The sequence below is a fragment of the Garra rufa genome, chromosome 1 (genome assembly GCF_049309525.1).
Source record: "Garra rufa chromosome 1, GarRuf1.0, whole genome shotgun sequence".
Lineage (NCBI taxonomy): Eukaryota > Metazoa > Chordata > Actinopteri > Cypriniformes > Cyprinidae > Garra > Garra rufa.
The window spans coordinates 34,968,922-34,992,532 of NC_133361.1; the positions used below are offsets into that span (position 1 = coordinate 34,968,922).

Sequence of the window (23,611 nt, forward strand, 5' to 3'; positions counted from 1 at the left end):
TATTTCTGCGGAGTCTTTTTTGGTTTCTCAAAATAAATGAAATGTTTGTTACTGTACAATGTTTTCAATGTTTTATTAAAATATTTAAGAATTCTTACAAATTATTAGGCTGTATAAAATGCCTTTATCTATGAGCACTGTTTACAATTCCATTCGCAATATAAACACAGCAAAACCATGAAGATTGAAGCTCAAGGCATAAAAAGGATTTTGGTACCGTCACATTCCTTATGTACAATTACTTTATGGTGGTTTTTAACTTTCTCAAAAGGTTGCGTATATCGTGTGTGATGATGGGTGACTGTTAGTGTGACTCTTGGTTTGTGTTTGTATGTATGTTTGCCAGTCATTTTCTGCATCATTGTAGAGACTGAAAATGTTTTATTATGTAAAGAATAAGACCAGGTGTTATGTTCAGAAGTGTCCAGTGGGCAGAAAAGAAGTCTCTTCAGGTAATCCTCAGTTGTCTTGTCGTGGAGTTGCTCTCCGACCATCACCTCTTCTGTAGGGTGAATTTCTCAAATCTGACACATTAAAAAAAAAGAAAATTATAATTAAAACAAACCAAAAAAATTATATCAGGGGCGTTTTCTCTGAGAAGGCAAGGGAGGCAGTGCTTCCTCCAAAAGAAACTAGTACAAAAATAAAAACTGCAATATTAAAATATAACATTAAAAGGTGTATAAATCACTTGTTTTGTGAGGTTACAGCGGGAGTCTGCGTCTCTTTTCTCTGCGTGCAGTGAGTTTGTTGGGGGGTAATTGAGAATGAATTGCGATATGATCGGATATGACTCGTTATGTTTGGCTGTGACTGGTTCATGCGATAAATCCCGCCTCTTGTGTTTAAATGCGTTCCGTGTGCGTGAATCATTGTGAATGAACAATTTAGGCCATGTCCACACTAAGGGGCCGTTCACACGTTGTGGAAAACGCTAGGTGCGCCGCTTTCACCTTCTTTCCAAACCGCTCTGTAGCTTGCGCTCCCGTGGCGTCTGCCGTTGCTAAGCAACCATGACCTACGCTCTCAATAAAGACGTGGAAGTTTCAGCAAAGGATAAATGGATTTCCAGCATAAAAAAATCGCTTGCAGTAGCTCTGCTATTAAATTTATTTAAAAATGGTTATTCCTGTACAGATATGAGCTGTTCCTTACTTGGCTGTGCTTTTGAGGGAAAGGATGAAGCTGATTGGTTGGTTCTTGTCACATGACCTGCGGTGCGCTTGCGGCATTCTGAAGAGGTTTTTATCTCAATGCGGTGCGGACGCGCCTGGAAAAAACGAGCCCGTTGTGACAGCAACGCTTCCATTAGGGGCCGTTCACACGTTGCGCCTAAAAACTTGTGGAAAACGCTAGGCGCGCTGCTTTCTCTTTATATCCAAACCGCTCTGTAGCCTGCGCTCCCGTGGCGTCTGCCGTTGCTAAGCAACCATGACCTGCGCTCTCCATAAATACACGGAAGTTTCAGCCAAGGATAAATGGATTTTCAGCATTAAAAATCGCTTGCAGTAGCTCTGTTATTAAATTTATTTAAAAATGTTTATTCCTGTACAGCTATGATAAGCTGTTTCTCCAACTTGGCAGTGCTTTCAATGTTATTAAGGGAAAGGATGAAGCTGATTGGTTGGTTCATGTCACATGACCTGCGGTGCGCTTGCGGCATTCTGAAAAGTTGAGATGTTTTTATCTCGATGCGGCACGGACGCGCCTGGAAAAAATGAGCACGTCGCACCGCGTCGCTTCCATTTCCATACCATACCGCGCGTCTACATTTGAAATAACGAACTTGAGCGCACAAAAGACGCGACATGTAAACGACCCCTAATACGTTTTCTTTTTCTCTCCGTTTTGGCTTTCCGTCCACACTGAGACGGCGTTTTTTTTCAAGGAAAACTGAGCTTTTTGAAAACGCTCGCCAAAGTGGATAAATTTGAAAACGCCGTTTTCGCGTTGTAGTGTGGACTGTGAAAACGGAGGCTTTTGAAAAATATGACACATATTTAGTCATGTGACGCATATTGTACCAATAGATATCTGTTTACAGCAGTAATTGTGCCTGTGCTATTCACTGTCACACTGCTGCTAAAGAGATTTACCTTGTACACTCTTCAAATTACAGTCCCAAAACATGACGACAGCTGCTTTTCAGACAAAATATGAATGAGCGCGACATAGACGCGTCAGTAAATGACGAGATATTTCCGTAAATGATCCCGCCAGAAGAATTGCGTGAAAACTTATTATGTCAGTATAATTTGAGGCTTTACGCATGCGCAGTAAGGCGAATTTGACGTTTTCCTACGTTTCAATGTGGATGAGAAACTTTTGGAAAACTTTTGAAAACGCTAGTGTGGACGGAGAACATTTTAAAACAAAACTCTGTTTTCAAATGTTGATGTTAATGGAAATACTAATTTAAAAAAGTAAGTAAACAACTCACACACTTAGATAAAACCACTTTGATATGTCAAAATAAGACTTAAAATGGCATGAAAACACGATCTGAGTTTTTAGTGAGTAATCAGCTTGGTGAAATTTAAAGTAAATTTCTGTGTCTGTGACTAATATTAGCTATTATAAGCTATTATAATATTATAATAGCTAAAAATAAGTTCACAAATAAAATAAATAGTTTAAATTGTTACTGTCTTGACTTATTAATTTGGAATAAATGTAAAATGCCTAAAACCCTAACTTGATGAGATTCATACATGGCTTAATAAATAATAGAGAATTTATTAAAGTAAAAATATAAAATAGATTTTTTTCTGATGCAGAAGTGAAGAAAAAGAAGAAGAAAAAAGCTTAAGGTAAGTGCCTAAGATATATTTTGACCTGACTATTTAGGCTGTACATCAGTAACACATGTTTACCTGTTATAATGCCCTCAATGGCGCCATCTGTGACTTGGGGCTTCACTTGTCTCTTCTTTAGCTCTGCAATCAGGTCCATCTGAGGCATTTTGGGCATCATGGGACCCTGATCAGAATAGGAGAAAATATTCAGTGGAATAACTTCAGTTGTGCAGTTCCAGTCATTGCTTTATGTAAAGGGTTAGTTCTCCCAAAAATGAAAATTAGCCCATGATTTATTCACCCTTCAGGCATCCTAGGTGAATATGACTTATTTCTTTCAGACAAATCCAGTTATATTAAAAAATCTTTCTTTTGTAAGAAAAATATCCATATTTAAAACATAATTACTTTTATCTAGCTTGCGTCAACTACCCAAAAGCTGCTTATGTCAGCGGATGTAATACGTCTGTGTTGCATATGCGCCGCTGAGAAGTGACAAACGTGCCATGGAGAGATCAAAACAAAACAACGGTTACAAATTTAGAAGTTCAAAATTTTGGAGGATTTCGATATAGACCATAAGGTCGAAGGTCCTTTGCTTAAGTAAGGAAATTTTGCTTCCTTTGCTCCTGTAAACAAAGATTGGTTTTTGACATCCAATGCCATCTGCCTGGAGCTGCTTCCATGTACGACCAGTTGGCACAACATTTTTCTTACAAAAGCACATTGATTCACTACAGGAGGCCTATATTCACAGGCCTATTTTTATTATGGTTAGATCCACTTTATTGGACTTGTTTTGGACTGATGAAGAGAAACACCTGCCTGACAAGAAAGTCATATACACCTAGAATGCCTGAAGGGTAGTAAATCAAGGGCTAATTTCTATTTTTGGGTGAACTATCCCTTAAAATAAAATAATAAAATATAATATATTTCAAATAAAAATAAAATTACAAACATTTTAGAAATACATTTTTCTAACCTTTTGAGGAGTGCTATCTTTCTTTTTTGGAGAAGGGGTTGTTGGTTCTTCTGCTGCACTCTCTTGTTTCTTCTTCATTTCATTGTCTTGTTCTGCTTGCTGTTGTGTAAAACAATAATACACCACAGTAATTAATAATTAGTTTGTGAAAAGCTTGCAGTATCTTTTCTCTTTGTACAGAGCTCAGCTCCTTTAACATGCCCATTCAACATTTTATTCCTTTACTGTACTTACAGTACTGCAAGCTATTAGTAATTAAGTGTTATTATGTGTTGAACATGTCCAATAGCTATGGGTAAATGTTGCTGTATCTCTCACCTTATAAGCTTTGATAAATCTGACAAAGATTGGGAAGAACATGGAAGGCTGTGTCGTCTTGGGATTCTCTCCGTAGTACTCCACTACAGACATATATGCCTCCTTTTTTGGCAGAAGAGGAAAAGTCAGCATGACAAATGAAGCAGAATTAATGTCAAATGTTTGTGTGCATTGAGCATACAATGTTCTCTCACCTGTGCTGTCTTGCCATCTTTAACGAGTGAGTCTAATAGATCACCGTTGGCCTTAACAAACTCTTTCAGCGCCGGGATGTCATCCTGCACCAGGAACTCCTTTTTGGTCCCTTCCATCCCTCTCTCTAGAGATCTCACATCCTGGAGCACGCTGTCCAAAGACACTGAAAAGGAAAGGAGAGAGAAAGAAAAATGACTCTCTATAACTATAATCTATAACTGATATGCACTACGTACATTGTTTGTAATATGTACATTATGTAGTGGGATGTACATGTATCTATGGTATGTCTTACCCAAAGCAGCCTTGTCTACAAAGCGGAGTTCAGTGTGGAAGGAGGTAAGCTCAGGGTATTTCTCATGCACCATACTCGCAATGAAGTGCAACAACGTCTGTGTGCGATCTGTGGACTTAGTGTCCAACAGCTGAAAGACACAAGAGAGTGAGACTGAGGACATTGGATTTTTTTTTTCTTTTTGCCTAATGTGACCCTGGACCACAAAACCAGTTATAAGGGTCAAATTTGATATTTGAAATTTTGATATTTGTGACTTATACATCATCTGAAAGCTGGATGAATAAGCTTTCCATTGTTGTATGGATGTTAATATAGAACAATATTTGGCTGAGATACAACTATTTGAAAATCCGGAATCTGAGGGTGCAAAAACAATCTAAATATTGAGAAAATTTCCTTTAAAGTTGTCCAAATTAAGGTTTTAGCAATGCATATTACTAATCAAAAATTAAGCTTTGATATATTTACTGTAGGAAATTTACAAAATATCTTCATGGTACATGATCTTTACTTAATATCCTAATAATTTTGGCATAAAAGAAAAAACAAATATGACTGGTTTTGTGGTGTGTGTGTGTGTGTGTGTGTGTGTGTGTATATATATATATATATATATATATATACACACACACACACACACACACACACACACACACACACAGTTGAGGTCAAAAGTTTACATCCCCCTTTCAGAATCTGCAAAATATAAATTATTTTTACCAAAATAAGAGGGATCAGACAAAATGCATGTTATTGTTTTTTTAGTACTGGCCTGAATAAGATATTTCACATATTAGGTGTTTATAAATAATAGTTGAATTAATAAAAATAACCCCATTCAGAAGTTGACATCCTTTTGATTCTTAATACTGTGTTACCTGAATGATTCACTTTTTTTTAGTGATAGCTGTTCATAAGTCCATTGTTTGTCCTGAACAGTTAAACTACCCACTGTTCTTTAGAAAAAAGTCCTTCAGGTCCCACAAATTCTTTAATTTTGCAGCATTTTTGTGTATTTAAACCCTTTCCCATATTTACTATGATTTTTAGATCCATCTTTTCACACTGTGGACAACTGAGAGACTCATATGCAACTATTACAGAAGGTCCAAACACTCACTGATGCTCCAGAAGGAAAAACAATGCATTAAGAGCCAGGGTGAAAACCTTTGAACAGAATGGAGAGGTGTACATTTTTCTTTTTGTCTTTTTTTTCATTTAGTACTGCCCTTCAGAGGCTACAGAAAATAGTTACATGTTTCCCAGAAGACAAAATAAGTTTAATTTAATAATAATAATTCATCTTCTGTAATTGTTGCATATGAGTCCCTCAGTTGTCCTCGGTGTAAAAAGATGGATCTCAAAATCATACAGTCGTTGTTGGAAAGGGTTCAAATACACAAAAATGCTGGAAAACAAAAGAATTTATGGGACCTAAAGAATTTTTCTGAAAAAACAGCAGGCAGTTTAACTGTTCAGGACAAACAAGGGACTTATGAACAACCAATATTAAACAAAAACACAAATTCTTTGTGTAGCCTCTTTGTTTCTGCATCAAAGGTCTCTATGTGCAAGTTCAGCTGTCTCTCATAACTAATACAAAGAGAGCTTCCCAAGACTCTCACCTAAGCCTGTAACTTTCTGCTGTTATTTACAATGCATATATAACCCTTCTCCTGCATGAAAAACATGACCCTTAAAGTTACAATCTAAAAACTCACTCACCAGGTCAAGGCTCTGTAGACGGAACCCATACGCTGCTCCTCTTTTGCTGCTGTTCATGTAGTTCCCAAAGGCCAGGATGATCTGAAGCAGGAGATTGATAAGTGAGCTGCACTGAATGAGCACTCCATTCAAGCCTCTAAGCACAAATAAGGTATACTCACCTCTAACATCTTCTTCAGCTTTGATGAAGACTTGAGGGACACGGAAGCTGCAATGATTGCATCTAATTGCTACAGAAACAGGTGGGAAAATTGTTTTTGAATAAAACGTGAATTATAGCAGGTATAACAGCCAAAAAGTGATATAAACTGACCGGCTGCAGACGTTTCATGCTCTCTGGAAAGTTGCCCATGAAAGTGAGGGTGTTGATCCGTTGAGCAAGCCGTGGGATTTTACCGAAGCGGCACATGAAACGGTCCTCGTCGCTCAGGTCCTCTAGTGGGCGCCCTTCCTTCTCGTAGTTCTGCAGTAACTTCATCTCAAACTCTGATGGGATAAAACGTTCAAGAAGCTCCAGAAAGTCCAGACTCAGAGACTGCTGATCATATCTGTGAGCAAGACATAGAGAAGAGAGTTTCTTTGTTGGTTCACGCTGCTTTTTTTAGTGCAATTTGTGGTTCACATTATTGAAACATACTTCTCAATGGCTGTACAGATGTCATTGGGGCTCATGCCTCCCTTGCGGAGGGTGATGGCAAGGTTTTTGGCCTTGTTAGCCTCCAGCAGGGACACCTTACTGGGTGCCTTCTCAGCCACCTTAACCTTGAGCTTAGAAAGATCTGTTGGAGCACCTTGAGCCTTGGTTTTAAACTGCTCTGCAAATAGATCCATATTCAGCTCCTGAAACAGAAGAAGTGTGATAGATTAATTGACAGATTAAAGGGACAGTTCACCCAAAAATAAATAATTTCCTATGATTTACTCACTCTCAATCCATCATACGTGTATATGACTTTCTTCTTTCAGATAAATACAATTAGAGTTATATTAAAAAAATCCCTGGCTTTTCCAGTTTTTATAATGGCAGTAAATGGCTGTTAAAATGTTGAAGTCAAATAAAGTGCATTCATTCATCATAAAAAAGTACTTAACACGGCTCCAGGGTGTTAATAAAGGCCTTCTGAAGCAAATTGATGCGTTTGTGTAAGAAAGTATCTATATTTAATACTTTATAAACCATAATCTGTAGCTTCCGCTAACTGTGGTACATGAGATATCAGTTGACAAAGTTTTAAATATTGATATTTTATTTACATAAACACATCGATTCACTTCAGATAGCCTTATTAACCGTTCTGAGCTATTTGGAAGACATTTTATGATGGATGGATGCATTTTATTGGACTGCTGAATATTAACACCCATTTACTCCCATTACAAAGCTTCGAAGAGCCAGGACATTTTATATATAACTCTAATTATATTCGTCTGAAAGAAGAAAGTCATACACCTATGGCTTGAGGGTGAGTAAATTATTGGGCAGTGATGAACTATCCCGTTAATCAATTATTTAAAGAGATAGTTCACCCAAAAATATAAATTAAATATAAATTATAAATTAAATATAAATTAATTTACTCGTCCTCTTTGTTCCATACCTGTATGATACTCTTTCTTTGAAAAAATATTTACATCCATAAAATGAAAGTCAGTGAGTTCCACTGTAATATAGTATCTCACTGGGTTTCATTATATGAACAAAAACAGAAGAGAAAACTAAATATTCAAAGAAAGAGTCTATGAAATACTTTAGTTTGTGTCTTGCAAAAGAAAGTCATACAGGTTGATTTTGGGTGCATTTTTAGGATTTCTTTGCTGTTTACCCCTAGAAGTTGCTCATCATTCAGCTCACTGAACACCGTTCCCGATACTTGATTGGGCTTCAAAGCCTGCCAGTTCAACTGAGGCATCTTATACTTTGGTTGAACTGGTTTACGTCCCTTTGGTCCTGTGTGAAATTATGGAAAGGATGGATATACAGTCAGTCAGTCAGTCAGTCAACTCAGCCAAGGTTGCATGTCCGTATAACTATTTTTCAAATTTCTTTAATTGTCCCTTCACCTGTTTCACCCTCAGGGGCAGGAGGAGCTCCTGGAGGGGGTGGTGGTCCACATCCAGGTGGGGGTGGGGGTGGTGGTGGACCTCCGCCAGGAGGGGGAGGAGGAGGAGGGGGAGGCGGAATACCTCCACTTTCAGGAGGAGGAGGTGGTGGTGGTGGTGGAGGGGGTGCTGCAGCACCAGGTAGTGGAGGAGGAGGTGGAGGTGGAGGCGGTGCTGCACCTGGAGGGGGCGGCGCTTGAGAAGCTGGATCTGACACAGTCACTGTGAACATTAAACTGATGTTAATATCAATATACCCAACTAAAGGTAAACATATTGAGTTCACTAGAAGAATTAAGAAGATTAGAAGACGATTAGTTCACTTCCAGAATAAAAATTTCCTGATAATTGATTCACCCCTCAAGTCATCCATGGCTTTTTTTCTTCAGTCGAAAAGAAATTAAAAAAAGGATTTTTCTCCATGTGCAGCTTCAAAGTGCTCCACATGCCAAGAAGTAAGAATGTTGTCTACCAAATCGATTGGTCAGTAAAAAAAAAATTATAAAAATTTCTATAATTTTAACCACAAATGCTCGTCTTGCACTAGCTCTATGATGCACATGCGCAACTTCATGCATTAATCTTGTTGAAAAGGTCGCACGCAGTTAGTTCTTCACTTTAGTTAAAAAAGATAGAAAAACTCCATCTCAATTTCTCCTCCAACTCAAGCTATTTTACTTTTTTTTTAACAAAATTACTGATTGTTTCGCTAGATAAGACGTTTGATCCTTGACTGGGATTGTGTAGAGCCCTTTCAAACTGAATTGAAACAGCAATTTCGGCCTTCAACCTGCTGATCCACATTGAAGTCCACTATATGGAGAAAAATCCTGGAATGTTTTCATCAAAAAACTTAATTTCTTTTCAGCTAAAGAAAGAAAGACATTAACATCTTGGATGACATGTGGGTGAGCAAATTATCAGGCAATTTTTATTCTGGAAGTGAGCTTATCTTTTAATATTAGATGTTAACCAGGAGAACTTTTCCAGAAGTGCTCCTACCTGTTTGAGTGACAATTTTCTCTACAGTGACTGGAATTACTTCGATGTCCATGCTTCCAGAGGCCGTGCGCTTCAGTCGAACCAAGCCTTTTTCCTCCAGTTCCTTCAGCTGCATCTCCAGTTTGGACTCCTTTTCACTCACCTCTCTATTTCTTTCTCTGTCTACCTGTGAGGGCTGTGACAGACGCTCCTGCTCTCTTTCTCTCTCTCTCTGAATCTCTCGTTCTCGTTCTCTTTGCTGCAAAGTGCTCACTTGGGCACAGGACTCTCGCAAGCTCTCCTGTTACACACACATGTAAAGGTTTGAGACAATGGCTGATTCACAATTTTAAAATTGTTCTAAAAATATATGTACTGCACTTGGAATGCATATCCATGTGTAAGTTATGTATATGAGCTGCAAAACAATTTACTGTACATGTTTAGTGTCATATTTTTGATGAAATCCAGGAGCTTTTTGACCCTGCATAGACAGCAATGTGACTACTACATTCAATGCCCAGAAAGGTAGTAAAAACATTGTTAAAATGCACATGCATCGTACTGTCGCTCTCGGATTTCATCAAAGATATATTAATTTGTGTTCCGAAGATGAATGAAGGTCTTACGGGTTTGGAACGAAACAAGGTACACAACAAGGCACTATTCGGATGGCTACAGAGAGTTAATTGTTATATAAGAACCCTGAGACACACTACTTTTAATCTTGAATACTATAGTATATAGTCTGGATAGTATGCAATGAAAAGAAAATGCAGTGTGGTACCTTAAGCAGTGCTGACTCTTTAGTGGCCTGCATTAGTTGTTGCTCTAGTTCTCCCATCTTTTCCAGTGCTCCATTTTCATATTCCTGCAATCTGGTGTTCAGCTACAACACAATGATATACATACACTTATGAGGAACGGAACAGCCTGCAACATGAGGCATTTGTGCTATGCATTAGATGATTATGTGCAAATGTGTTTGTCCATGGAGTATAGTCAACCTGAGCATTGGTCTCCTGCAGTTCTGTTAAATGCTCCATTATTCCCCCTTTATTCTCTGCGTCCTCCAGCAGGGCTCCAACATCAAACACATTATCCAAGTACGCCTGGATCTGTACTTGCAACTTCTCACTTTCCATGTCCTTTAATGACTGCAGACACATCCACACAAACAGATGTAATGTGTTACATCACAAGAATAATGCGCAACTTCATGAATACATGCTGCATATAACATCTCAAATCTAAGATCCAATCCTGATGTATGCTATGCTTTTATAAAGTATTTCCCTGTCCTGTTCACTAGACTTACCTCTAAGTACTGGTCGAGACCCAGCTGGGTGAACTCATACTGAAGATGCACACGGAAGTTCATGTTCTCCACTGAGTGGACCACAATGTTTATGAACTGCATACAAGCCACCTGTTAAGAAAAAGATCAAATGAATAGTTTAAAATCAGCCATATTACACAAAATAGAAAAAGCGAGCAGGCTAAATGCCATGTTATTCATAACTGATAATAGATGTGATTCACATCAAAGCTCACCATGAAGTCTACATTGCTGTCGTCATTCATGAAGTACTCCATTAGCTTCTCAAAGCGGTTCTTCTCTCCACTCACCTGTGAGAAGATGAGACAAACTTAGAGGTAAGGGCTGAGCATGACACATGACACTTGTAACATCCTATGCCACATGTTCAGGTTTTTACTTGTGTAATTTGTGACATTTATGTCACATTGAAGGGTTATTTCACCCAAGAAAGAAAGTTCTGTCATTAAATATCTTAATTTGTGTTCTAAAGCTGAACAAAGGTCTTATAGGTTTGGAACGACATAAGGGTATGAGTAATTAATGACAGAATTTTTATTTTTGGGTGAACTAACTTCAACTTTAAGGTATATATCTTGATCATCTTACTTCTTTAAAGTTGTCAAAGGCCAAGATGATAATATCATGTCCTCCTCTAACCAGACACACTGCAGCCAACAGCTCCAGCACAAGAGCCTTAGTCCTATGGACGGTATATTTAAATGTATTACAAACTAACACAAACACACAACCTCACAAATACCTCACAAAAACCACTCACCTGGGGTTTTTGTTGTTGAGACTGAGTGTGATTTCATTGACACATCTGGGGTGAGTCATGACTAAATTGAACCCAGACTGTTAAAAAAAAAATGAGATGAGTCACAAAGTTCAGAGTAGGTCATTCAGTAGCTGTGTCTAATATTTGTATGTGTTCCTCTTGTCAACATACCTGATAATTCATGATAGCGCGCAGACACATAATACAGAGGTGAACGTCATCTCTTTGGGTGGCCAGTCGGGCATTTCGCATAGTTTTTCTGCCAGCCAAGTTACTTATTCTATGGCATAGAATGAACATAAATTGAGCACTGAATATGTATGAAAGTATCTGAGTACACTTATTACTTCATTTTAGTCACTGAGCAGCGATCCATGTATTTTGGGGTGTGTTGTAGTGATGACTCACCGGACAGTGAATGCACGTGCCGCCCTGCCCACGCCGTGTGTGGGAGAATGGTTGACATTTTTGGCTAGATCCTCCACTGATCTCTCTGACAACCTCCTGTTGTCTGATACAGATCCACCATTTTCCACAGATTCCACCTCAAACCTGAGAAAAACATCAGCACATGTCATTAAAAAAAAAAAACAGACTCCACGCTTAAAAATAAAGGTTCTTTATAAGCATCTACGGTTCTAAGATACCTCCTTATCAAGGTAAGATAAGGAGGTGACGTGAGGCCAAGTATGGTGACCCATACTAGGAATTTGTGCTCTGCATTTAACCCATCCAAGTGCACACACACAGTAGTGAACACACACACACCGTGAACACACACCCGGAGCAGTGGGCAGCAGTTGGGGGATCGGTGCCTTGCTCAAGGGACTCACCTCAGTCGTGGTATTGAGGGTGGAAAGAGCGCTGGTAATTCACTCCCCCCACCTACAATCCCTGCCGGACCTGAGACTCGAACCTGCAACCTTTGGGTTACAAGTCCGTCTCTCTAACCATTAGGCCACGGCTGCCTGTTCTATGAGGAACCTTTAACATCCGTGGATAGTTGCAAGAGATAGTTCGCCCAAAAAAGAAAATTATGTCATTAATTATTCACCCTCATGTTGTTTCAAACCTATAAGACCATTCATCTCCCGAACAAAAATTTTTGATCAAATCCGAGAGCTATCTGATCCTGCATAGACAGCAACGCAACTACCGCATTCAAGGCTCAGAAAGGTAGTATGGACATCATTAAAATAGTCCATGTGACATCAGTGGTTCAACCTTAATATTATGAAACTATGAGAATGCTTTTTGCGCAGAAAAAAAGCAAAAATAATGACATTATTCAACAATTTATTTTATATTCACAACAGAAAGCTCTCGGATTTTATAAAAAAAAAAAAAGCTCATGTTCTGATGATGAACAAAGGTCTTACAGGTTTGAAACGACATGAGGGTGAGTAATTAATGAAAGAATTTTAATTTATGGGTTAAAAGAGAATTTCACTTTTAGAACAAAAATTTACAGATAATGTACTCACCCCCTTGTCATCCAAGATGTTCATGTCGTTCTTTCTTCAGTCATAAAGAAATAGTTTTTTTTAGGAAAACATTTCAGGATTTCTCTCCATATAGTGGACTTCTATGGTGCCTGTGAGTTTGAACTTCCAAAATGCAGTTTAAATGCAGCTTCAAAGGGCTCTAAATGACTCCAGCCAACAAAGCAAGTCTTATCTAGCGAAACAATCAGTTATTTTCTAAAAGATTGACAATTTATATACTTTTTAGCTTCAAATGCATTCATCTTGTCTAGCTCTGCGTGAACTCTGTGCACTCCGGTTCAAGACAGCTAGGGTTTGTCGAAAAACTCCCTTCTCATTTTCTCCTCCAACTTTAAAATTGTCCTACATCGCTGCAGAAGTACCGAACCGGTGTTTACAAAGTGAACATGCAAAGTTGACCAAAGGCCCTTTACTAAAAAAGGTAAAACAGCAATGTAGGACGATTTTGAAGTTGGAGGAAAAAATTAAATGGGAGTTTTTCGACATACTCTAACTGTATTAAACCGGAATACAGAGAGTTTACGCAGAGCTAGACAAGATGAGCATTTAAAGCAAAAAAGTACATAAAATGTACTTGTTTTTAAATGAAATTTAAAAAAAAACAAAAAACGATCGTTTCGCTAGATAAGACCATTCTTCCTTGGCTGGGATCCTTTAGAGCCATTTGAAGCTGCATTTAAACTGCATTTTGGAAGTTTGGAGAGAAATGCTGAAATGTTTTCCTCAAAAAACATAATTTCTTTACAACTGAAGAAAGAAAGACATGAACATCTTGGATGACAAGGGTAAGAGCAAATTATCTGTCAATTTATGTTGTGGAAGTGAACTTCTCCTGTAGAAGTGCAAGAAAAAAATATTCTTTTAGGAGCTGTTAATTGAAAGGTTCTTGAGGAAACTAAAATTGTGCCTCAATGGCATCGCTGCAAAAATCTCTTTATTTTTAATGTGGCAAGTGAACTGTAGTTACTTCTTGGCAAAATCTAGGATTTACTCATAATATGTGAGTAATAAAATGGATGGGAAATGTTAGAAATGACAGAGTAAACATACGGTGCATCACTTTGAGCATGTGACAAGTAATCCACCAGGACATCCAAGCCTTGGTTTTCCTCATTCAGAAACTCCTGAGCCCACCTACAGAGTATAAAAGGAATATCATGATATGCATTAAGGAGGTTTTCTATTATTCAGGTGCAAAATTATCTTTCAGTTTTATTCAGGAGTAGCGGTGAAGTCTATCTTTGCACTGCACGAGAAAATAAAGCTGCCACTAACCCAATGTGATTGGTTCTCAGCGAGATCTCCAGCTCTCTCAGGACTTGAGTTGACTCCTGCACACGTTTCTTGAACTGTGGAGAAGGAATCAGAGAGATAAGCTGACTGACAATCATTCACTTCACATCGAGACTCTAAACTGAGTTTCCATTTGAGCCATTTGAGCAGGTGGGTGTCAAAACTAATATGGATAAAAGAGAAATGAGAGTGCATGGAGGTGGTGAGGGGGAAGAACAGAAAGAGAGTGACATAGAGAGTGACTGTACTGACCCTGCGTGCCACTCCACCCTGGTCCTGGTAGAAGCTCCTGATTTTAGTCAGATAAGCTGAAGGAGGGTTTTTCACCTGAAATCGCTCCTAATAGAGATTAGGAAAAAGAGGAACAATAAATGGACTGACTTCAAGCTGTGATGACAGAGGCATGTAAAAGATATTTAAATGCTCTTCGGTGGTATAAAATAATACGATTTAACAATAACATTCAAAAGTTTGTTTTTGGTAAGTCTTTTTAATGGAACCTGGTCTCATAATGAAAATGTACCTGTAGGAACTTTTTCGCAAGACGCTAAATACATATCAGTAAATATCATTGCAGTTTCCAACAAAAAATGAACACTAAAGGTGGTAAAACAGCAAGCACTTATTGTTAATTGTTTTATTATAGTAGTAATTGTAGTAATTGTTTTCATTACAGTTATGATTACAGCTCCATATGTTTCTCTTTACGGATGTAAAAAGCTCAGTAGCTTGGACATAAGATGCGGAATTCTTGGGTGCGAATCCCATGAAAAACATGACTTATGAAAGATGAGAGAGCGAATTTTTTTTACCTCACATTCGCTTTTGCTATCAGGTAAGTTTAAGTGTAGTGCAGATGGTACGTAATTTTAAAACATCACAGAGCATTAGAGTTATAGCATCATTCACTGGACATTTCTAGTCTGCAGTGATACGTACAAAACCAAAGTCACATAAAATGTATCATATGTACATTCATCTGTTCCCGGAAAAAAACAAACACTCTTTTAGTGCCACTTGTGGACATTTCACATCAAATATGTTAGGAAGCGTACATAGTGGTACGTATTTCGTCATGAGATTTCACAACCAAAATAAAAGTTAGTGTTTAATTAATATAATTTGTGTACTGAATATATTTATTTGTATATATAAATACTAGGGGTGGGCATAGATTAATTTTTTTAATCTAGATTAATCTAGATTAAATTTTGGAATTAATCTAGATTAAAATGGCTAATTTGAATTCTGCTGAAGGCATTCAGAATATGTGTGCTACCCAAATAATGACTAAAAGTAAGTCTTCGAGAACGGGCCAGGTGGCGCATTAGATCAGGCGCTCATCTCCTGTTTCCAAAATGCATCACAAACTGCTTGACAATTGCATTTACAACATAATTACCTATACAAACTTGTGTAACCAAGTACTTCTGCGCAAAAGGCTGCACGACGTGAACTTTGAGAATAGATTAACGGCGATATTTTTTTTATCGCCCGATAAGAGTCTCACGTTAACGCAGCACGTTAACGCCGATAACGGCCCACCACTAATAAATACACACACATAGATGTATATATTTAAGAAATGTATGTAATCACAAACTTTTATTTTGGATGTGATTAATTGTAATTTATTGATTTAAAATAACATTTTTCAATTTTTATTATACTTTAAAATATATATTTTTTTCCTTTGATGGCAAAGCTGACTAATATGCTATATATATATATATATATATATATATATATATATATATATATATATTTTTTTTTTTTTTTTTTTTTTTTTTTACAGAAATTATTTGTAAAATTTATGTTTTTCCACTTGTAAAGAATTTAATGCATCTTTGCTGAATGAAAGCATGAATTTCATGCCAAAAATATAAAAATAATTATATATGTATATACAGGTATAAAATAAAATAAAAAAAATCTTACTGACCCCAAACTTTTAAACAGTACTGTATCCATCTCAGATACTGTATATGTATGACGGAGATACAGTATATGTGAGTAAAATTTACGTTTTCCCACTTTTAAAGAATTTAATGCATCTTTGCTGAATAAAAGCAGAAAATAATTAAAAAAAAATAAAAAAAGAATTTCTTAGGAATGAGAGAGTGCCCCTGGACCACAAAACCAGTCTTAAGTGGCACAGGTATATTTGTAGCAATAGCCAAAAATACGTTGTATGGGTCAAAAAATGATCTTTTTTTATGCCAAAAATCATTAGGATATTAAGTTAAGATCATGTTGCATGAAGATATTTTGTAAATATGCAATCGTAAATATATCAAAACATAATTTGTTATTAGTAATATGCATTGCTATGAACTTCATTTGGACAACTTTAAAGGCAATTTTCTCAATATTTAGATTTTTTTGCACCCTCAGATTCCAGATTTTCAAACAACTGTATCTCGGCCAAATATTGTCCTATCATAACAAATCATACATCAATAGAAAGCTTATTTATGTTGCTCTCAGATGATGTAGAACCTCAATCTCAATTTTCAAAAAACCCTTGTGACTGCTTTTGTAGTCCAGGGTCACATATATGCCAATTATTGATGTTTCTTCAGTTATATTCATGCATATTTTCCCAGAAGGTGGTATATAGCCTACATAATGCTGAGGTAGGAAATACATTTTAGTTGCATGCATTCGCTGCTATAACAACTGTGCTCTCTGCATGCACAGCTAAAAAGCTTGCATCCCACAGTTGTCATAGAGACACAAATATTAACACAGGAAGTGCGTAGACAGTTTCACCACCTTAAGAGTCTGACCTCATACCGCCACTCTTATTTTCCCCTCTATGTCTTTTTCTCCTGCAGAGATGTCTGCTCGCTATCAAGCTTTACATCATCCCATTTAACCACACACTTACATCATTCTTTTTACTGTCATTAAAACAAAAATACATACAAACATAAAAATACAACTCCTTTGCAAAACCTCCCAGTGTGGTTTTGTAAGCCAACTTAAATAACATCTTTTACATAAAGAGACATTATCTGTCTACCACTTTTGTTTTTTCTGTTTTATAGGCTATACATTCACTAAAACTGATCACTTGAAATGCCCCAACCTGTATTTTAATTATATTGTCACGACAGAACAAGAAAAACAGGTTAGATCATTTAAATTTGAAGCATTTTATAATAAACACTAGAGACACTAAAAACCTTTAACGTTTTCTCCTGATATATGCATTATTAGAGTGATAAATTAAACGCTGTTTATACGTTTCACCTATATGAACCCTTTTACAATCTTTATATAACTTGTGTAAGTTTGTTTTTTGTATTTGTGTCACAGTGTAAAGATCTCTTTTATACCACTGGTGTGTCTAAATGTAGTCTACCAGATCACTTCCTCTCAAAGGTCACACCTACACTGCCGACATGAAGTATTATGAAAATGCACAGAGAAAACTGCTCAAAAATGCAATGACTTAAGTATTTCAACCTGACTAATTCATTGGGTATTTCAGTGAGTAATGTCTCGCTCTATAAATGAGAAGTCAGTGGGAGAAATGATCAAGATACTCTCAGTTCTACTTTACCGCTCTTATTTGAAACACAAAAACCTGGTTTCATAGACAAGGCTTAGACTAAGCCAGGATTAAGCCATAGTTCAATATTAAGTAAAAGTTAAGTAATTTGTATGAACATGCTTAGAAAAAACATTACTGGTGTGCATCTTGAGACAAAACAAAGGCACTGATATATTTTAAGATCAGTCAGTGCAAGTTTCTTTCAGTTGAAAAAGCTCAGACTTACATTTTAGTCTAGGACTAGGCTTAAACTGGGAGATAATGTTGAAGTTGATCGACAGATGACAATGGTAGTATCTTACCTGATCGCAGACCAGCTCCCATTTCTTCTCATTGTCATACTGACTTAGAAGCTTCATCTTGTCAGGAGGCAGATTCATGGAGCTCTGAAAAAAAAGAAAGTAGAGGTTCATCACAGTAACTTGGATATTAGGTGACATCTTCTGTAGCAGAAGCAAACATGTTAGCAGCAGTGGCGTGCAGAGATGTTTTGAAATGAGGAGGCAAATTTCTCACTTTTTTTAAATTAAATAAATGTAAATTTCTCTCATGTCACATTTTATTTTTGGTTTAAGGTGAGACACTTAAAATTCTTGTTTAATTTTTTTTTATATATTAGAGTCAAACGTTTTTACAGAGGGAATTTTGGGTATCTCATTTCATCATGCCATAATTCAGAAAAAACAGACAGGAAACACTATATTTGTTTTTACCATTTTGTGGGGAATAAAATGTTGTATAAAATCAATCAAATTACATATGAACAAATCCCTCTGTTAAAACCGTCAGAATATAGACAGGATATAGACGTAAAGTTTGGGAGATTTATGGCTCAGTGTTGGAAAAAAAAAACTAATTTTGAGATAACACCCTTTAAAAATATGGATTGTAATTGAAATCTATTGACACAAATAGATATAGTGCTATAAAACAAACACTCAACAGTGTTTTGTTCACTAGTCTGAAAACACTTTATGAAAAACCAAAAAGCCCAAAATCTCAAACTTGACAAGTGCATGAAAACAGCATTTTTACCTGCAGTGTCTCCCCTTAAATACACATTACTCACACTAGTACCAGAATAAAAATCTACAGTGTATTTTTACATTAACAATGTAATTAATGGGCTATTCAGTTTATTAAAACCAAGTATAAATCTCATCAGTTTAGTGTTTTTAAGCATTTTACATTTATTCCAAAGTATTAACTCAAGGCAGTAACAATTTAAACAATATATTGTATTTAAACAATTATATATGTTCTTTAATAAATTGATGTTCAGTCGTTTTTTGTTATTTATTTTTATAAAACGGTTAGTTCCATTCCTCAATTCTGATTGGTCAGCAGCTGTGTCGTATTCATGATACGGCACTGCTATGACCGCTTCACTCAACGGTTTTGTGTATCATTGAGCCCCCTTAGCAACCACCCTTAGCAACGTAAACAAAGCTTTAGCAGTTAGGGACTACTTTTCACAGCGGAAGGCAGTTAATGATTTTACTTTATGAAAACGTACAACCTAATATATATATAAATTAATACATATTTTTGATATTAATATTTTTATTGTGTGGTAACCGTTTTATAAAAGCAATAAGGCACTTGAGGCCATGCTGTATCGTGAATAAATCACGGCTGAAGGGGTTGCAGGCACTCCGCCTAACAACGCCCTTCAGCCGTGATTTATTCACGATACAGCACGGCCTCTCGTACCTTATTGCTTAATTATAATAAACTTATTTTTGGATTATCAGTCATCAAAGCTGGGTAAATTTACTTCAACATTATAAGCAGGCTGATTACTCACTAAAAACTCCAACAGATCATGTTTTCAAGCCATTTAAAGTATTATTTTGATGTAACAAAGTGGTTATGTTTAAGTGTGTGAGTTGTTCACTTTTAAAAATCAGTCTTCTCATTAACGCCATTATATTGTTCATTCAGACTGATCTGTGAACGCAGAACATGCACAAACACAAAAGGCTTCATCAATCGGCCATATTGGTGGCATTGGATGTAAACAATGCCACTGAAACTATCAAAACTTGCATATTTTGCTGATTGTTGCTGCTGAAAATGGTCAATTAACGTCATATTTTGGACTGTACTAATCGGTCAGACCAGGCTACAGACTATAGACTGACAAAAGTTGTAACAAGAGTGCAAAAAAACTGTCTGAGGAACAAAAAGTGTTTGCGGTTGGCCAAACCGAACCAGGATTTCCAGGGCAAGAATCTTGACAACATTTGTGTTTATACTTATTTCCAGTCAGGTACGTATCTTTACCTATAAACTTTAGTTTGTCAAAAAATGTCAGTATGATATATGAAAGAGACTGGCATTAACAAGTGTATATTGCAGCTGATTAACTCTTTCCTCAGTTTCAAACAATATCTGATTTGCAATTTACGTCATGACTTCTTAACACTGATAATCACCATTTCTGATGCAAGACACTGGTTAAACGGACATGGAGAAGGAAATGTCTACATTACAAAATGTGTTATGATGCAATTATTGTTCCTTCCTTAGCCTACTTTAGACTGTTAAAGTGATAGTTCAGGCAAACAATTAATTCCTGTAATAATTTATTTCCCTTTATTTAATTTTAAACCTGCATGGATTTTGTGGAAATTTCTCAATAAATTTATATGAGGTCCACTGAAGTCATCAGATTTGAAATGACATGAGGGTGAGAAATAATAACAGTTTTCATTTTTTCAACTATTATATTATGTATCTCATCCATTCATTTCCCCTTAGTTTATGTTTATCTGCTTAAGATCATATGCTGTGTCAGTCATCAGTCTGACACAATGTGACTTCCTGAAAAGATGGCACGGGGCCCACTTGTTACTTGTCTTGTGTTTAAACACATTATTAGCAACACAAATTCATCATTAGCTTTATGTTTTGTACTTTCTCACCAGTTTTGAAATTGCACCTGTCAATCAAATTAATGGGTGTGGTTTGTAAAAAAAAAAAAAAAGGTGTAAAGTTTAGTACAGAAACACTGTGATCTTGGGTGTTTCCTCTAAAGCACTAAGCCGTTTCCGCTCTGAAATTTTCTTAAGGCTGTGTGCACAAAGAGCGAAAGCACATTTAGAAACACATTGAGCGGTTACTGGAGGAACAGAGAGCGGGTGGGTGGGGTAGGGTGGGGGACAAACTGTGGTCTACTGGTTTATGTGAGTGAGATAAAGTGAAAACTTGATTAAGTTGATATTATATTTAATGTACCAAATGCACATGGCTTATGGTAGTAGCCTGTAATGAGGACATCACTATGAAGTGTGACCATATGTGCTGCACATATCCATTAACATAAAATAGTTTTACATTCTTGTAATCGAATCAGTTGCTTACAGTGTCAAGGACAAAATTATAGACATTGTCCCTAACTCCCCTCAGACCCATAGCATTGTAAAGACAAGTTTAGTGAGTCCAACTCATCACAGGGCCTGGGACAGTATGGTTGTGCACCCTGTGCAAAGATTAGAGTATTTTCAGAAGATTCAAATGGTCATTTGTTATATAGAAACACATTTTAGTAAAAAGTAAATGTTATTTTATGAAGTTAAAAAGAAATAAAGTCATACTGTCAAATATAAACTCACAGCTGGGACATATAAAGTCACATTATTTATTCTGAAGTGGTTCAAGCTTACATACATGTAGGTGGAACCAAATGGAAGATAATTAAGACCCTGGACCACAAAAAAAAAAAAAAAAAACATAGTAATAAGGGTTTTTTTTATTACTGAGATTCATACATCATCTGAAAAAAAAAAAGCTTTCCATTGATAATAATTGGCCAAGGTACAACTATTTGAAAATCTAATCTGAGGGTCTGAATAAAGTTGAATAAAGCTTTTAAAGTTGAAATGAAGTTCTTAGCAATGCATATTATTAATGAAAAATTAGGTTTGATATATTTATCGTAGGAAATTTACGAAGTATCTTCATGGAACATGGTCTTAACTTAATATCCTAATGATTTTTGGCATAAAATAAAAATGTGATAATTTTGACCCATACAATGTATTGTTGGCTATCGCTACAAAGATACCCTTGCTACTTAAGGTTTTGTGATCCAGGGTCACAATTGAGCTTCCATTAGGAATCATTTCAATTGGAATTAAACAAACGGGATGGCATATCTAGGGTTATAACCAACTGAGTTAAGTGTTTTTTTGCACTGAAACGAAAGACGAAACAAGGTCGGTCATTACAGAGACTAGGACCTCTTTTTGTCGTATGACTTCTTTTAAGAAGTTGCCTAATTTGTCATGCCGCCACTGTCATTTCCTATACCAAAGGCCTGTGTGGAGTTAAAACGACAGTAATCAGATTGCATTAAGTCAGAAGCGTTTTTCCAAATGTTACTTAATTTTGCATTTCAGGTGGTTGATTGAATTTGCTTTGAAATATCCAAAATGTATTATGTTTTGGTTTGTTGTACCGACTGTGCACGCATTAAGAATTCAAGAAGTTCCTCTGAACTGCTAGTATTTATGTTTCAAATGCAAAGAGAGAATTTAATACTGCTGTAGTTCCTAACACGGCTTTGTTTTTATCAGAACAGGAAGTGTCAAGAGAGCTGCTTTTGCTGTGCTGATATATAATGTTTACATGTCTGAACTCACCAAAACCACACTGAAGCGTTCTTCGAGCTCTTCCTCAGGAGGCATGGGTAGTTTAGGAGGGGCACATTTCTTTTTAGGTGTGGAGGGAGCAGTGTTTGTCCCTCCTGTTAAGCCTTTGGCCTCTAGGCCATCCACCTGCTCCAACCCGCCGACTGCGTTACCCATCACAACTTTCCTTAGGAATTCCAGGATACTGAACTCTTTCTGGATCAGTTCCAAAGGCTAAACTCTGGAGAAACCCAGATAAATCTCTTTGCAATCCACAAGTAAAAATCCACTGAAGTGTTTGAAGTTTTCTCGTCAATCAGATCCAGTGTAGGTGAAAGCACATGGAGTCTTTTAGGACATGCTGTCAGCCAGTATGGACGCCTTAAAACCAAAACTGTGTCCAGGATGGTGCAAGTGATTGTGAAAAAGCTCTCACCAAGGATGAGAATTCACAATCAGAAAATTCCTCTGATTTCAAAATGGAGGGTAAAACTAACGTTCACCTTTGCTTAGTCAAAAAAAAAAGGAACAAGAAAAGCCTCTCTTTATACTTTCACAATAAAGACAATACAGGTCCTTTAAAAGTTCAGTTGTTCCAGCCTTTCAGTGCGGCTGAGTGTGTTGATTACCAGTGTAACAGGCCTTTTCTCCAGTCGTCTGCCTCTCATGTGAGTGCTTCAGATGTTGGAGCATCTTTCTCTCAACTTCCTACATCCACCACCTCTGATCAAGCCTGCAGAAGTTTCTTCCAAAAGAAAGTACAGATGTTGGCGAATTTACATGAAGGCACCTGTCCGAGCACACTGATGTGTGTTACAGAAATGAGAGAAGCAGTTGTGACAGCAGGAGGAAACCACAGAAAAAGCAGAAGCATCAGAAGCTTCCTGAACACCTCGCACTAAAGAGAAAGAGAGAGAGAGAGCACAGGGTGTGTCGGTTTAAGTTCTGTTTGTATTTAAAAAATATGATGATCCAAAACATATCACACTTCTCATGTGTGCATTATGTGCTATGTTACAACAATGATGCTGTTGACAGGGCTTGTGGTTTTTGTAATGGCTGGAAACATTTATAAATCGCATTTTAACATTTACTTACACATAATTCAAATCAAAATATGTCTC

The 23,611-nt window shown here is 36.8% G+C and overlaps 1 protein-coding gene across 1 annotated transcript; it reads right to left on the minus strand.

Moving 5' to 3' along the window:
* Positions 1 to 56: 56 nt before the first annotated feature.
* fmnl1a (formin-like 1a) lies at positions 57 to 23,290 on the minus strand. Its single transcript, XM_073839233.1, has 26 exons — positions 22,500 to 23,290; positions 18,156 to 18,239; positions 14,547 to 14,633; positions 14,277 to 14,350; positions 14,052 to 14,135; positions 11,905 to 12,048; positions 11,668 to 11,776; positions 11,497 to 11,573; positions 11,325 to 11,418; positions 10,952 to 11,026; positions 10,716 to 10,826; positions 10,405 to 10,554; positions 10,185 to 10,286; positions 9,419 to 9,698; positions 8,378 to 8,638; positions 8,140 to 8,264; positions 6,954 to 7,156; positions 6,630 to 6,864; positions 6,478 to 6,546; positions 6,317 to 6,397; positions 4,589 to 4,718; positions 4,293 to 4,456; positions 4,099 to 4,200; positions 3,781 to 3,879; positions 2,874 to 2,979; positions 57 to 524 (listed from the first exon to the last, which is right to left on the minus strand). Exons 1-26 carry the CDS (start codon positions 22,662 to 22,664, stop codon positions 460 to 462), a joined length of 3,276 nt encoding a protein of 1,091 aa, XP_073695334.1. The 5' UTR covers positions 22,665 to 23,290; the 3' UTR covers positions 57 to 459.
* Between the last annotated feature and the right edge of the window lie 321 nt (positions 23,291 to 23,611).

Bases quoted from the DNA above. Each gene is read 5' to 3' on its own strand.
- fmnl1a (XM_073839233.1), bottom strand. From the start codon at position 22,664: ATGGGTAACGCAGTCGGCGGGTTGGAGCAGGTGGATGGCCTAGAGGCC. The intron at 10,287-10,404 runs GTTGACTATACT...ATTGTGTTGTAG, and splicing joins TGCAGGAGACCAATGCTCAG to CTGAACACCAGATTGCAGGA. The intron at 6,865-6,953 runs GTATGTTTCAAT...TCTTGCTCACAG, and splicing joins ATCTGTACAGCCATTGAGAA to ATATGATCAGCAGTCTCTGA.